At 51.3% G+C, this 16,488-nt stretch overlaps 1 protein-coding gene and 1 non-coding gene across 2 annotated transcripts; one reads left to right on the forward strand and one right to left on the reverse strand.

Moving 5' to 3' along the window:
- Window positions 1-12,593: 12,593 nt before the first annotated feature.
- Window positions 12,594-12,667, reverse strand: TRNAI-UAU (transfer RNA isoleucine (anticodon UAU)). Its single transcript has one exon. It is a non-coding gene; the product is annotated as a tRNA-Ile (tRNA).
- Window positions 12,668-14,031: 1,364 nt separating this feature from the next.
- LOC109779246 (GDSL esterase/lipase At1g33811) lies at window positions 14,032-15,887 on the forward strand. The gene has a single exon (XM_020337854.4). It carries the CDS (start codon window positions 14,090-14,092, stop codon window positions 15,341-15,343), a length of 1,254 nt encoding a protein of 417 aa, XP_020193443.1. The 5' UTR covers window positions 14,032-14,089; the 3' UTR covers window positions 15,344-15,887.
- The last annotated feature ends 601 nt before the right edge of the window (window positions 15,888-16,488 follow it).

Genomic DNA, 16,488 nt, shown 5'->3' on the forward strand with positions numbered 1-16,488 from the left:
GAAGGAGGCATCAAAAGGCGCAATCTTGACTCCCTCCGGTCTACGATCCTCGAAACATCTTCAACACGCCAGGTGCAGGGTCTAGTAACCCGCCAGGGATCATAGTACCCGGGTCTGGGACCCCTGTTCAGCCACAAGTGATGGGGCCTCCCCGGGTGAACCCTGCCCCGCCTCAGTATGTGCCAATACCACCGGGTCATTATGCTAACCCACTGGAGAACATGGTCGCCGCAGCAGCACGGCTGGCGGCCCTCCCAATTGACGGCGACTCTCCAACGGCTATTGAAACCCGTCGGGTCAGGGAACTCCTTTAGATAGCGCTGGCGCAGCAAGAGGCGTACTCTTACAGCCGGGACAGGGTCCACTCGACCCCTCGTCCAGGCCGGAGCCCAAGTTATAGCAGACACATGGTCTCAGCGACCGGCTCAAGTAATGTCCGACGCCATGACCCGCCCCCTGGCCATGGCCCGGCTCATAATGGAGCCTTTCACACAGCAGACCAAGACAGAGCGCGGCAAGAGGCGGAGCAGGTGCCTCAGTTGACGGCTTACCAGACCCCCCCCGGCTTATCCGACGACTTCCGTCGACGTGGGTATCCCTACGAGGACTGGAGGTGTCCCTTGTTTAGTGCCAGCTCTCCGCAATGAACGTCTACCCAAGGACTTCAAAGGCCCTAGGAAGGTGCCTAATTACACGGCTGACTTACAACCCGGAGCCTGGATCGAAAGTTACGAGATGGCCATGGAACTGCTGGAGGTCAGTGAAGCGGCGATGGCCAAGTACTTCACCATGATGCTAGATGGGACTGCCCGCACTTGGTTGAAAGGGCTACCGCCGAATTCCATCGGATCTTGGGCTGAGCTGAAGGCCCGGTTCATACAAAACTTCAAAGACACCTGTAGGCAGTCTATGTCAATAGTGGATTTGACTAACTGTAAACAGCAGGAGGGTGAGTCTACGACACATTGGGTTCGCCGGGTCAAAGAGATCATACATTCATCGGATAAGATGGATGCCGGCTCTGCAGTCTTAATGTTGGAGCAAAATTGTCGTTTTCTGCCCCTGAAGATGAAACTCGGGCGGCTTAAGCGCGACTGCAATGATATGGGTACGCTGATGGCGGCTCTCGTCAAGTACGCCGATTCTGATAGTACCAAGGACCCCGCTTCAGATGATGAAAGGACAGGGAAGGGAAAGAAGAACGGCAATGGAAAGGGTCCTCAGCATAACCCGGGGAACCAAGGAGGTGGCAAGCGTAAGGCCGACGGCAGCCTAGAGTTTGTGGCCAACGCCAGCTCAAAGGGTATTAGCCAGAGACGCAAGGGGAGGCCCCCTCCCCGAGCCGGCGGGTCAGGCCCGACGCTGGAGCAGCTGTTGAATGAGCCCTATCCAAGGCATGGCTCTAGAGAGAAGCCAGCTACTCATCTATGGAAGGATTGTGCAATCATGAAGGCCTTTAAGAATTCCAACGCCTTTAACGGCAACAATGGCCCGGGCGGTGGCTCAGGCGCCGGCGGCTTTCATGGCCCGGGCGGCAGCTCAAATTCTAATCCTCAGAACGGTCAAGGGGGCTTTAATCAGCAGTCTGGCCAGGGTCATCAGCAGCAGCAGGGGGGTTATCAGACCAATCCAAAGCAGCTTAGTGGTGGACAGTATCATGTATTTACCACCAGTCTGTGTAAGCGAGATCAGAAGCTTCATAAGAGGGCTGTGAATGCTGTTGAGCCGGCGGTTCCACGCTATTTAAGATGGTCTGAGCAGCCTATCGTGTGGAGTAGGGAGGATCACCCTCCCCGGGTGGATAATCCGGGTCACTTGGCCTTGGTGGTGGCTCCTCAAGTGGGAGGATATAAGTTCACTAAGGTGCTCATGGATGGAGGCAGCAGCATCAACATCCTCTATTATGAGACTTTCCGTCGTATGGGGTTGATTGATAAGAACCTCAGTCAGTCGAACACTATTTTCCATGGTGTGGTACCTGGTAAGTCGGCTTATCCAGTCGGCAAGATCGAGTTGGAAGTGGCCTTTGGAGACGAGCACAACTACAGGGTGGAAAAATTGACCTTTGAGGTGGTCAAGATAAGAAGCCCGTATCATGCCATATTTGGGCGGCCGGCTTACGCCAAGTTCATGGCACGGCCGTGTTACGTGTATTTACAGCTCAAGATGCCGGGTCTCAATGGGACCATTACGGTTCATGGCAGCTGGAAGGTGGCCTTGGAGTGTGAGGAAGGCGATGCCGCTTATGCAGAATCTGTTTGTGCAACAGAGGAGTTAAAATTTTACAAGGACAATGTTGACCCAACAGATATGACCTCTCTGAAAAAGCCGACTACGGAGCAGGAGCCGACAATGAAATTTAAGTCGGCTGATGAGACTAAACTTGTTGATTTCGTTCCAGGTGATTCATCTCAGCAGTTTAGCATCAGTGCCAATCTGGATCCAAAATAGGAAAGCGCGCTCATCGAGTTCATCCGTGCGAATAGGGACATTTTTGCATGGAAACCTTCTGACATGCCAGGTGTACTTAGAGAACTCGCTGAGCACACTCTCAATGTTGATCCGAAATTTAAGCCGGTCAGGCAATTCCTTCGGCGGTTTAATGAAAAGAGGCGGAAAGCTATTGGTGAAGAGGTGGCCCGGCTCTTGGCGGCCGGGTTTATTGTTGAAGTCTTTCACCCAGAGTGGTTAGCTAACCCGGTGCTCGTGCTCAAGAAGAACGGCACCTGGCGGATGTGTGTGGACTACACGGACTTAAACAAGGCGTGTCCGGCTGATCCTTTTGCCCTTCCCCGTATTGATCAAATCATTGATGCTACGGCGGGTTGTGAGCGCTTAAGTTTCTTGGATGCTTATTCTGGATATCATCAGATTAAAATGGCAGTTAAGGACCAGGAGAAGACGGCGTTCATCACTCCCTTTGGAGCCTTCTGCTATGTCTCTATGCCCTTTGGACTCAAGAGTGCACAGGCGACTTATCAGTGTTGCGTGCAGAACTGTCTTCATAACCAGATTGGGCGCAATGTTCATGCTTATGTGGATGATATTGTGGTTAAATGCAGGAAGGAGGAAACCTTGATAGATGATCTGAGGGAAACCTTTGATAATCTCCGGGTCTACAAGATGATGCTTAACCCGGCCAAGTGTGTTTTTGGTGTTCCTGCAGGCAAGCTCTTAGGTTTTTTGGTTTCTAACAGAGGCATTGAAGCTAACCCGGAGAAGATCAAGGCCATCACCTCCCTGGCTAAGCCGGCGTGTATAAACGACGTCCAACGTTTGGCGGGTCGTGTCGCTGCTTTAAGCCGGTTTATAAGCCATTTGGGTGAGAAGGCCATGCCATTATATCAGTTGATGAAGAAAACTGATGACTTTGTCTGGAATGATGCAGCTAATACTCTTTTGAGGATTTGAAGAGGCAGCTGGCAGAGCCCCCAGTCCTTGCTGCTCCGGTTGACAAGGAGCCTTTATTGCTGTATGTGGCTGCTAACACACGAGCCGTCAGTGTGGCTGTGGTGGTGGAGCGCAAGGAAGAGGGTAAGGAGCATCCGGTTCAGCGGCCGGTTTATTATGTCAGCGAAGTGCTCATCGAGTCCAAACATCGGTATCCACATTGGGAGAAGCTTGTTTATGGTGTGTTCATGGCAAGCCGGAAGCTTAAGCATTATTTCCAGGGTCACCCCATCACTGTGGTCAGTTCTGCCCCCCTTGGAGATATCATTCAGAACAGGGAGGCCACAGGGAGAGTGGCTAAGTGGGCTATAGAGCTCGGACCTCATGGTCTGAAGTATGTGCCACGCACTGCTGTTAAATCTCAGGCTTTGGTGGATTTCATCAATGATTGGACAGAGCTACAAGTGCCCGAACAAAAGCCGGATAACACATATTGGACTATTCACTTTGATGGGTCCAGGCAGTTGGAGGGCTCGGGGGCTGGAGTCATATTGGCTTCCCCTAAGGGTGACAAGTTCCATTATGTGCTACAATTGATGTTTCCTTGTACCAACAATGCAGCTGAGTACGAGGCCTTGCTCCACGGTCTTCGGATGGCTAAGGAGATGAGCTTGAGCCGGGTAAGGTGCTTCGGCGACTCAGACTTGGTGGCTCAACAAGTATCAGGAAAGTGGGACTCCAAGGACCCTCTCATGGCGGCTTATCGCCGCGAAGTTGAGGCCATTGCTGGGCACTTTCAGGGTTACCAAGTAGAGCACATCGATCGCAGGAAGAACGAGGCGGCTGATGCTTTAAGCTGGCTGGGCTCTCAGCGAAAGCCGGTGCCGCCTAATATTTTCCTGGACGTCCTGCATAACCCTTCTGTTAAGTTGCCTACAGAGGAAGACTTGGCCGTCCCTGACCCGGAGGCACGACTGGTGGCGGCTCTCCACATCATACCGGACTGGACAATGCCCTATCTGGCTTACATGACCCGGGGAGATCTACCTGAGGATGAAACTTTGGCCAGACAAATAACCCAGCGGTCTAAGTCAATGGTTGTTATCAATGGTGAGCTGCATCGCCGCAGTGTTACGGGAGCGTTCCAGCGTTGTGTCTCCCCTGAGGAAGGTCAAGAGATCTTGCGTGAGATTCATGAAGGGGATTGTGGCCATCATGCCGGCTCAAAATCCCTTGTGGCCAAGGCTTTTCGTCATGGTTTTTATTGGCTAACGGCTCATGCTGATGCGGAGGACCTGGTCAGTAAATGTGATGGTTGCCAAAGGTTCTCGCGACGGGCTCATGTGCCGGCTCAGGAGCTGAGGATGATCCCAATTACTTGGCCCTTTGCGGTCTGGGGGCTTGATATGGTTGGGCCTTTTAAAAGGTCCAAGGATAAGAAGACCCACCTCTTGGTGGCAGTTGACAAATTCACAAAGTGGGTTGAAGCAGAGCCAGTTAGCAAGTGTGACGCAGCCACGGCGGTTCAGTTCATGAAAAGGGTGATCTTTCGCTTTGGCTTTCCACATAGCATTATAACTGACAATGGTACCAATCTATCCAAAGGCGCCATGGAGGAGTTTTGTCAACGAGAGCATATTCGACTTGATGTTTCATCAGTGGCTCACCCTCAATCCAATGGTCAAGCTGAGAGGGCTAATCAGGAGATTCTGAAAGGCATCAAGCCCCGGCTTTTGGTCCCTTTACAGCGGACGCCGGGTTGTTGGGTGGAGGAGTTACCCTCCGTGTTGTGGAGAATCAACACTACTCCTAACAGGTCTACAGGTTTCATGCCTTTCTTCATGGTTTATGGAGCGGAAGCAGTCCTCCCCAGTGACATCCGTCATGACTCGCCTCGAGTGGCGGCTTATGTTGAGGCGGATAATGAACAGGCGCGCCAAGATGCTCTTGACTTGTTGGACGAACAGCGTGATGTGGCAGCGGATCGCTCAGCGATTTACCAACAAGACCTGCGCCATTATCACAGTCGCCGGGTTAAATCCCGGGTCTTCCAGGAAGGCGATCTGGTGCTCCGGCTCATCCAAGATCAGACAGATGCGCACAAGCTATCCCCGCCTTGGGAAGGGCCCTTTGTGGTCAGCAAGAAGTTGCACAACGGGTCATATTACCTCATTGACATTCGGGAGCACAAAGATTCACGTAAGTCAGAGGAAGAGACCCGTCGGCCGTGGAACATAGCTCAGCTTCGGCCTTACTACACTTAAGCCACCGGCTCTCATAATGTACATATTTCTCTAAGCCATGTATATATTATGATAAGCAATAAAGCAGGACCTCTGTCCTTTTTTCTCCTCCAAAGGTGAACGTGTTGTTTTCATTGCAAGATCACATGATAACTTGAAGGAGGATCCGGCTTCTGATCGTATTCGACTCTAGCCGTATGCAATATAGTCACTTGGGGGCTTCCTATTCAAACATAGGTCGTATTCGAACCAAAGAGAACATAGCTGTCGATACCCATTTGATTGGCAAAGTGCTGAGCTCATTGGGGAGTTTTCTTTGATCATATTTGAATCATAGTTCAACCCCCTTTGGGAACCGACGTGGATCGTATTCGAATCAGCGTCGTTAAACAACTCCTCAGGTCATTTGGGGGCTTCCTGTTCAAACATGGGTCGTATTCGAACCAAAGAGAACATAGCTGTCAGTACCCTCTTGATTGGCATCGCCACACCCACTGGGGGCTATATGATCGCATTCGAATCTTAGCATAACCCCTTTGGGACGGGTCTCTGGTCGTATTCGAATCGGAAGCCCCTAAGTTTTTCTGATTTACAACGAGTTCTTCTGATTGTTTCAATAGTGTGCACGGCGGGTCTCACTTTGCCGGCTTAACTTTGATTCACAGTACTAGTCGAACACAATCGGCGTTGTTAAGACTGGTAAACCGTAATTGAGGTACCAACCTTATTACCCGGGTTATATAAACCGGAAGTGTGCTTGAAGGCCGGTAAGTGTGTTATTACGGTTATATCAAGGACATAATTGAGGACCAGTCTTTTGTGATTTAGATTCATATTCCGGGTTATATGTATGAGACTATGATCCTCAGTGCGGTAAGCCGCCTAGAGACTTGTGATTTGTTTTTCTATGCAGGATAGTTTAAAACAGCTATTTGAGCTTAAGGAAAATGAATGATCAATTATGACCCGGAGGAATATAAGGAATTAACTTCAATGGAATTCAGCATTCAACACGTGCGCGATGGCACGACAAAGTTAAAATGTTGGTCCTATTCTATTACAAGACTCCCCGAGTCCAAAAGGGTGAAGCATTGTTTAATAAGCCGCCTGAAGAGTCAAGATGCTGGCCGGGTCGAAGCTTCCGGCTCATCCCTCTCCGCTCCTCCGGCTGTTCCTATGACCTGGAAGGTTTACGATTTCCAGTCAATGCCGCTCAGAGCTTCAAATTGTGCCTCCTCGTCGATTAACCCGGCCGGGTCAATGTCTGGGGCAAAGGTGTGCTTACGAGCCGGCGGGACTAAGCTGAGGGCTTCATAACGCGGAGTGGGGATCCTCTGATTCTCTGCGTCGTAGCCCGGCTGGTACTTGGTCAGATCGGTGTCGTTCCCAATCAGGGTGGCCACCAGGCGAACGATCTTCACACAGGCAGCAAAGTCCTTTTGGTCGAAAGGAGTGCCGTCTTCCTTTAAGCTGGGATAACCAAGTGCAATGTCCGCCGGGTCTAGCTCTGGAAGGAAAGCCTTGGCCCGGCTCAGAGCAGCTATGGCTCCGGCTCTTGCAGAGGCCCGGCGCGGCTCTTGGACACGTTGAGGAAGAACGGCAAGCCGGCGAAGAACTTCCGCCAGGTGAGTCGGCACCTCATTGGATAGGGCCACCACGGCCAAGGCGCGCTGTGACCCGGTGTAGAGTTGCTCCACCAGAGTGTACACGGCCTTCAACTTGGTCAGCACACTTTGGTTGAGGTTGGCGCTTCTTGGACCTGTTTAACAGAGTAAGATAAGCCGCTGGCAATGATGGGAGTTACGAGACATAAGGATTATAAACTTGATGAAAGCCGGTGGAATAACTTACCGAAGATTGCGGCGACCATCTGTGACACGTGGCGCTTTAAGCCAGAGAGTTCGGCGGTTTTCTCCGTCAGAACCTTCTCCGCCTGTTCGACCCGGCTCACCAGAGTAGCCTTCTCTTCGGCCCAAGTTTTCCGTTCAGCTTCAAAGTCCTTTTTCAGCTACTCTTGAGCAGCAATACTGGACACAAATTTGGTGTTGGCCTTCCGGGTCTCAGTTCCTGCGTCCTCAGGCGGGTCTTCAGATCGGAGATGTCAGCCTCAAACTTCTTGCAAGCAGCCTGCACAATTTCCGGGTTATAGTATGAACAATTATTATGCAATTTTAAAGTCGCAAGCACTTTCCAAGCAAAGACACTTGGCACTTGGGGGCTAATGCATGTCGAACGTTTCTATTTACAAATTACCGGTTCATGGAAGTAAGCCGGAACTTAAGTCTACAACATATTCAGTCATAAGTCGTCGACTTAGGGGCTAGTATGGTAAAGGTAACTATGCAATAAGCAGTAGAGTGATACCTCAGACTTCTGCTGTATCTGATTCACCATGTTGATCTCCAAATCCCGGCTCTTGTGCACCTGACTCATATAGCTGGAGACGATCTCTCCGACGCTCAAGTTCGCATAGTTGGTGAGGTCCAGATTGGCCCGGCTGCGCTCTAGCAACTCTTCCTTGGCGGAGCACTTGGCCAGCGCAGTGGGTCTCCCCGGCTCAACAAACTCCGTCCGGGTGATTACCACGTCCGGGTCATCGGCCGGCTGAGCCGGACTGGAGATATCCGGGTTGGTGGAAGTCTCCATGGCTGGCTCCTCGGTGGGAGCGGTGGCTTCAGGTGCAGAGGCAGCTGGCGGCTCTTGAGCGGAAACTTCCGGTTCCGTCACGACCGACTCCTCCGCCGGCTTATTTTTCCTTGCTCTTTTACTGAGCTTTGCTTGAGCACTGAAAGGACAAGAGGTTAGTACAAAAGTATGAGTAAATATAAAGCACAGCAAGAGATGATCATCATTACCCGGGTACGGTCTTGAAAGCCGGCAAATTTGACTGCATCGAGTCACCAGAGGAAGGAGACGTTTCCTGATAATTTGAATCAGAAGAATTGAGAGGTTGACGTATAACACCCGCCAGAGGATGAAAAGGATATAAGTTGGAGATAACCTCGGTCCGGCGCTTCCTTGATGCCTCAGGTAAGCCGGAGGAGAGGTCAGCATCCTTGTTGGTCCGGGTGTGCCACCGGCTCTCATGAATCTGTTGCTTCAAAAGAAATTGAGGATCTTGATAAGCTAAAGGATGTGAAAATCTTACTTTCCGAGCTACCCTTCGGACTTTCAGCCTTGGCAAGGGCTCCGAGTCGGAGGAAAGTGTCATTACCTCTTCAACCACCGGGTTACTTGCTCCGGTGTCATCCTGTTGATGAACAGTATTGATAAGGTGGACAGAAATAAACAAGAAATACAACAAGAGCTTACAGGTTCAGGGGTTACCTCTGACTCGGAGCTGTCACTCAGTTGAAGCAGCTCTGAGGCAGTGGGCCTGCTTCCCTTCTTGCGGGGAGCGGCTCTCTTGGTGGCTTTCTTAGCCTTCCTGGCCTTCTTGGCCGCCTCATGGTCATATTTGACCTTCCAAAATTTGTCATCAGCCTAAAAAATACAATGACGATTTCTTAAGGTTCAGATGAAAGCTATCTACAGAAGAAAATAAGATGTTCACATCAGCGGCTTACCGCTGGGGCCGGGTTGGTCTTGCAGAAGGGGCTTAAGACGGTCCTCCCGCAGTCTGCCAAGCTCTCGTTCAAGAGAGCCTAGGTCATGTCTTCAGCAACGTCTTCAGGTAGATCGTTGCGGCTATGTCTCAGGGGGTCATCTTTCTGGCCCGTGTACTCACACATTAAGCCGGGGCGGCGGCTTAAGGGGATCACCCGCCATAAGATCCAGACTCGGACCAGATCAATGCCATTAAGGCCATTTCCCAGGAGAGCCTTGATTTTGTTGATGGTGGGGATCAGAGGTTGGTGCTCCGCCTGAGATAACTTGTCTGACAGAGGGTGAGTTGGTTCCAGACGCGAAGGACGAAAGCCGGGCAGCGGGCTCTCATCAGCCGGCGAAGTGTCTTGGCAGTAGAACCACGTCTGGTTCCAGTCCTTTGGGTGGCTTGGCGGCTCGGCGTAAGGAAAAAGGCAGTCTCTCCGTCGCTAAATGGAGATTCCACCAAGTTCTAAGCTCGGCCCATTGGCGCACTCGTTCTGACGGTTCAAATAGCACAGCTCTCTAAAGAGCAGAAGGCTGGGCTCTTCTCCAAGGTAGACCTCGCAGAATACTTGGAAGTTGCATATGTTCGACACCGAATTGGGTCCTATGTCTTGTGGCCGCAGGTCAAAGAAATTCAGTACATCTCTAAAGAACTTTGAGCCGGGCGGTGTGAAGCCACGGCTCATGTGATCCGCAAATATTACCACCTCCCCGTCCTTTGGCTGTGGTCTCTCCTCTAACGGGTCAGGGGCGCGGTAAGACATGACGTCCTTCTTGGGCAGGTAACCCGTCTTCACAAAATCCGCTAAGGTTTCGTCGGTGACGTTGGACCTCATCCAGTTGCAAGTGATGGGTGCTTTGGGAGCTTTGGGAGGCATGGTGAAAGTCGGAAGCCTATGATAAAAGGAAATGTCCGGTTTAATTATAAGCCGGAGGGAATTTACAGTTCAACGTTTAAAGTGGCGGCTTATGAAGGGGCCTAATGACATATGGCTAAATGCATCGGGTTATCTAAGCCGCTGAAGGTAGCGAGAATAATTCAAATTGTCTACAGCTTTATCATAAATGAGCCGGCGAAAATTTTACGGCACGTGGCTTCTTTTGAGCCGGAAAGTTTTACGGCGCGTGGCTTCTTTGAGCCAGAAATGTAAGCCGCCATAGCTCAGCAGATGCAGTTTTTTACTAAGTGTGGTGAAAACAAGTTTCACAGATAGTGGTGAAAATTTTGGATCAAAATGGTTGAATAAAAGGAAAGGTTTCTAGACCTAAAACAGACGCAGAGGAAGTTCATAAGCCTGAACGGAGCCTGTACGCAGTAAGAAGGGATCTATGAACATTGGAATGGGCGTGAAACAACTACCGCAGCAGTCCTATGCAGTTGGAGATCAAGAAAGGTGGTAAAAATAAAAACTACCGGGAACTTGCGAGGAACAGCGAAGAACACGGGAAGAACAGCAGGAGCCTAATGTGGATCTACTCTACGGAGTGGCGAAAACTTACGGGTGCTGGTGAGTCGCGGGGGTCGCCGCCGTTTTCTCTGGACGCAACAGGTTGATGCAGCGGCCGGAGTCGGTGAGGACGAGAAGACCCACGGTGGCGACGGCGACAGAGCTCGAGCGGAAGAACAGTGGCGCGAGGAGGAAGACGGGCTGCTGGAGGCTCATCGGGCCGGACTACTTATAAGGGCAAGCTCATAAGTGGGTGCGAGAAACGAGGAGGCCACGGCGCGGTTATCTCACCATAAAACGCCTCGATTTTCGGGATGGCAGTAAAGATAAGATCCGTTGCGGATATGGTGGAGTAAAAAATGGACTTAATGGAAGATGACATCACGGCGAATTACCCGGAATCCAGAGGATGACGTCATGCCGAGTTATGGCCTTCACACAATTGTAAGCCGGAGATTTTCTGTCGAAAGGATTGAAGATTGACATGAGCCGGCTCAAATCAATCTGGGGCCTAATGTTGAGGATATAAACCTTAGAGCCACCCGCCCGGTGGGGCCGGGTTACTCATAAGGGTCATCACCTGAAGCCCGGCGCCAAGTTTGAAGACGGTGGGCCAAAGATGGGCTTAAGACCCGGAGATGGCTAGGGCCCGTAGTTACAGCCGTCATTATGGTAGAACTTGTAGTGTAAGGCAAGAATAGTTGAGAGTCCGAGCCGGACACTCTTATGAGCCGGCCGGGACTCTGAGAGCTGTTGGGCGTCAACCTCTCTATATAAAGGGACGGCCCGGCAGCGGTTTAGGGGGAAGAAAGATCTGGTCGAGAGCCAGGCATAGCAGTTAAGCTCCCTGGTCATCGAAACCCTAATCAATACCACCTCAACTGGACGTAGGCTTGTACCTTCACCGTAAGGGGCCGAACCAGTATAAACCCTCGTGTTCCTTGTCCCGTTTAACCCCTTCAAGCTTCCTAGCGGCGATGGCTCCACGACTAAGTCCTAGCTTGAGGACATCTGCCGTGACAATTCCACGACAGAAAGGACTACGATAGATCCCCTATACTTGTGGGTCATCAAGGTCATGCCAGTGGGGGACAAAGTTGCTGCGAAGCGCTGGAGACCATACTTGTCGTCCGCCATCGCAATTACACATGGTCATGTCGATCGGCGCCGTGGCAACGAGCCTCTGATTCCCCTGCCGACGCCGCAACACCCACCCTCGCGGCGTTTCCGAATCTCGCCTGCGTCGTCGCCGCAACATCCGATTCACCCGCCCTTGCCACGTTTTCGAATCTCGCCTGCGTCGTCGCCACAGAAAGGGAAGGGGAATGAAGCGTGGAAGCAAAACGGTGAGAGATGAGGGGCGGAAGCAAAAAAACGATCCACCTGGTGCGACGCCTGGTAAGAGAGCTGTCGATAGTGAGATGAAGCGCGACCGGACGGCGTAGGAAATGGTTGCTCGCGCGGCTGCGTGCATTCGAATGAAAGAGAGCGTTTTCCAAAAGGAAAAAAAATCACGTTTTCAGTACTTTTTTTTAAACATCAGTACAGACACAAGCGCTCATATACATGTGCATACACTCACCCCTATGAACGCGCACACACACACCCTACCCTATGAGCACCTCCGAAAGACTGAGCCGACATATCATCTTGAAATTTACGAAGTCACTGTCGTCGTCGATGGGAACGTCTCCTTCCATTGAATGCACATCGCCAGAAATTCTGAAATAAATTTAGGAATAAATGCGAGCGCCAGGATTTGAACCTTGGTGGACTGGAGATACCACAGTCCCTCTAACCATCCAACCACAGATTGGTTCACACATTTTGAGTACCTATTTAACGGAGCCTGTTTTTGTTGGATGGAGAAAAAATAGTCTCCAAAAAAATACTTGTGTCGTCGCGCCAAAAAGGAAAACTGTGCTCCCGGCGGGGCTCGAACCCGCGACCTTCGGCTCATAAGACCAACGCTCTAACCAACTGAGCTACGGGAGCTCTGCGATTATGAATATTCGTTCCATATTTTTGTACGGTTGCCGAATTAAACATAAAGGTGATCCAAACTGTTTGACTAATTACTCGTTACTCATAAGTTGATCAGCAATTTTCCCTATTGCTTGTTATCGTAGCTCTTGCAGAAAAAGTAAAATTTATTTTTATATAAAAAGATATATTAATATCATGAGGATATCAGTCACATTGACCTTTGCATCAACATCATCTCAGTAGACGACGCATCAAGAAAAGGACAAAACACGAGCGTCTTCGTTGCTGGACTCAACCACTAACTTAAGATGATGGATTCTCATTTCAAAGAGAAGTTTCTAGTCCGGTCCGACTAATGAAGGCCGGGCCAAGAGCAGCCACGTGGCCGATGCCATCCTATGTGTATCACCACTTGCTGATCCATCAACACACCACCCGCACGCACAGTTCTAAGTCTCCAACCCTGCACCAAGCGGGGTTGTCAATCATCGGAGCATGTCGTAGGGAATCTCAAATATAGGGGCCAAAATATGTCGACGTGCATGAGACCATGCAACTCCGCTCGGAAACTCCAATACAGAAGATGTGTTGTTGCCACAACCGTCGTGAAACGGGAACCATGAGGATCCACTGTCGCAGCGAATCGGGGACCGAGAAGCCTCTGCTGCAAATCACCGTGTAGATGCCACGACGTATCACTGCAGTGTCCTCGCAGCCATTTGTTCCATGCCACCATCGAGGTGTCCCCGAGCCTCTGCCCTGGCATCCAACCTCTGCCGACGCGTGTGCCGTCTAGAGCTACTGCAACTATCCAGCCACGACGGCTCCTGCAGTGCAAGAAGATGATCTCTACTCTACGCCGCCATCCTAAGACAAAATTTCCCACGGGCTTCCTCCGGCTGCGGCAAGGAGAGCGAGGAGGGGAGGAGATGGGGCCGGCACCTAGGATTTCACCCCTGCCCCCCACCCCACAACCCCGTGGAGCAAATTGGGCGTCCATGAGAAAGAAAAGAAAAAGGGGGAAAGAAAAGAAAAAACTCATTAACGATTTAACGTAGCTCATGCATCTGCATGATCGAGTAAACCACCGCCAGCCAACCAATCCTACTGGCTGGCTCTTGATGTTTCGTCCTCTCCGTTTCTACTTTCAGCTGGCCGCCGTATCTTTTTCTATTCTAGCCGTGAGAGAGATCACGATCGATCCGTCGTTACACAATTCACGAGCTGCATGCATGCATGCAGCTAGCTCTTGGCCGATCGGTCACGGGCAATGCCATGCATCGATCCAGATCCAACAGTTGATCCACTTGTCTAGTACGTACTCTTGATGTATATATATACGAGACATCAAGTGAATGCATGCATGAGTTGCAGTAGATCGATCGATCGAGAAGCATAACAACATTGCAAGCTAAGCCAGTTCGATCGGTGATGGGAAATTACCACCATCTTCTTCTTCGACGGTGGATTCTAGTCATGGTGGTGGCAGTAGCACTCCATGCGCATGGTGGTCTACTGGCAGTGCAGGCGGCGGCGCAGAAGCAGCTGGTGCCGTGCATGTACATCTTCGGCGACTCGCTGGTGGACAACGGCAACAACAACAACATCCTCAGCCTCGCCAGGGCCAACTACCGCCCCTACGGCGTCGACTTCCCCGACGGCGCCGCGCCGCCCGGCCGCTTCACCAACGGCCGCACCATGGTCGACCTGCTCGCCGGCCTCCTCGGCTTCCAGCCGCCCTTCATCCCGGCCTACGCCATGGCGCAGCCCTCCGACTACGCGCGCGGCCTCAACTTCGCCTCGGGCGCTGCCGGCGTCAGGCCGGAGACCGGGAACAACCTCGGCGGCCACTACCCTCTGTCGGAGCAGGTGAGCCACTTCCGGTCGGTGGTGGGCCAGATACCGCCGGCGGGGAGGGAGAAGCGGCTCGGCCGGTGCATCTACTACGTGGGCATGGGCAGCAACGACTACCTCAACAACTACTTCATGCCCGACTACTACAACACCGCGCAGGCCTACGACCCCGCCGCCTACGCCGCCGCCCTCCTCCAGGAGTACGAACTTCAGCTCACCGCCCTCTACGCCCTCGGCGCCAGGAAGTTCGTCGTCGCCGGCGTCGGCCAGATCGGCTGCATCCCCTACGAGCTGGCCAGGATCGACGACGACGGCGACGACGACCAAGGACGAGGACGCCCCCCTCCCACTTCCGGCATCGGCCTCTCGATCCCTGGCATCACCGTCAGCATCGGCGGCAGCGGCGGCAACCGGAGCACAGCTAACGGCGGCGCGAAAAAGAGCGGGTGCAACGACAAGATCAACAGCGCCATCGCCATCTACAACAAGGGGCTGCTGGCCATGGTGAAACGCCTCAACCGCGGGCAGCAGACGCCAGGGGCAAACCTCGTCTTCCTCAACGCCGTCAACAGCGGCAAGGACCTGGCGGCCAACGCGGCGGCGTACGGGTTCACGGTGCTCGACCGCGGCTGCTGCGGCGTGGGGAGGAACAACGGCCAGATCACGTGCCTGCCCATGCAGCGGCCCTGCGACGACCGCACCAAGTACATCTTCTGGGACGCCTTCCACCCCACGGAGGCGGCCAATAGGATCATAGCCAACAAGGTCTTCAGCTCATCCTCCACCTCCGACGCCTACCCCATCAACGTCAGCCGCCTCGCCGCCATATGAAATCAAGATCCACTCCACCTGATGATCTCTTTAAGTAGCTACTACATCATTTTCCAGCACAATAAAATTGTGGTAATGCTAGGCGTGCGTTGGTCATACGTGTGGAGATCCTGATCAGCTACGCCCTGCATGGTCGGTACTCACACTTAAATTGGTTGATCTAGTGCCTCGAATTGTTGCAACAAAAATCTCCCACCACATGCAACACTATCTTTTTATATCAATGGAAACGTTTCTCCACCAACGAACTAAAACATGAAAAATACAAACTTCAAAATAGTGCATTTAGTAAACTTCTTGTTTTTTTATGTATGCAACAAATCTCAATTCAGTGCAGCAAAATCATAATAAAACACTATGAACTATGCAACATCAAAATTTGATTATGCAATAATACGAAGTTTTGTATACAACATACCAAAATCATGTTGACTCACAAGGGAAAAACATTTGCAACTAAGAGGCCAAAAAAAAATTGCAACATTCAGTTGCATGCAACGAAATCATGTCGAATATAGAAAAAGTAACCCGCAAAAAAATAACCAGCAAAATCATGTTGAATATAAAAAAAAGTAACCCGCAAAAAAAAGAATATAGAAAAAGTAATTCTTGCAATAAAGAAGTGTGGAGACGTGCAAGAATCTAAACCATACCCCTCTCGCATTGTCTTTAGCTCCATTGTTGGCTAATCAAGTAGCCAAAAGAAGCTTGTTGTATGTACATCTACGTACTTGGAGCCCATTCTTCGCTCCATATTCGACAACAATAGATAATGACGATGAGTATTGGAAAACTATGAGACGATACTAAAAACCTTAGTCTCGTTAGGGTGGAGCACATGACCGAAAGTTCCAGAAGGGATTGCACATAGGGAATTTACCTAGGCTCGGTCCCTCGTCACGGAGGTAATACCCTACTCCTGCTTTTGCTTTGATTGATATTGGGAAAAACACCTTGTGTGAGGGGGTTACAATATGTTGGAGATGTTGCTACCGAGACGATGGCTACATGTCAGATGATCCCAAATTACCCTTTGATTGATATTGGGAAAAACACCTTGTGTGAGGGAGTTACAATATGCTGGAGATGTTGCTACCGAGACGATGACTAGATGTCAAATGATCTTAAATTGCCCCCAGCCTCGC

Source organism: Aegilops tauschii, chromosome 3, assembly GCF_002575655.3.
Source record: "Aegilops tauschii subsp. strangulata cultivar AL8/78 chromosome 3, Aet v6.0, whole genome shotgun sequence".
NCBI classification, from domain to species: Eukaryota; Viridiplantae; Streptophyta; class Magnoliopsida; order Poales; family Poaceae; genus Aegilops; species Aegilops tauschii.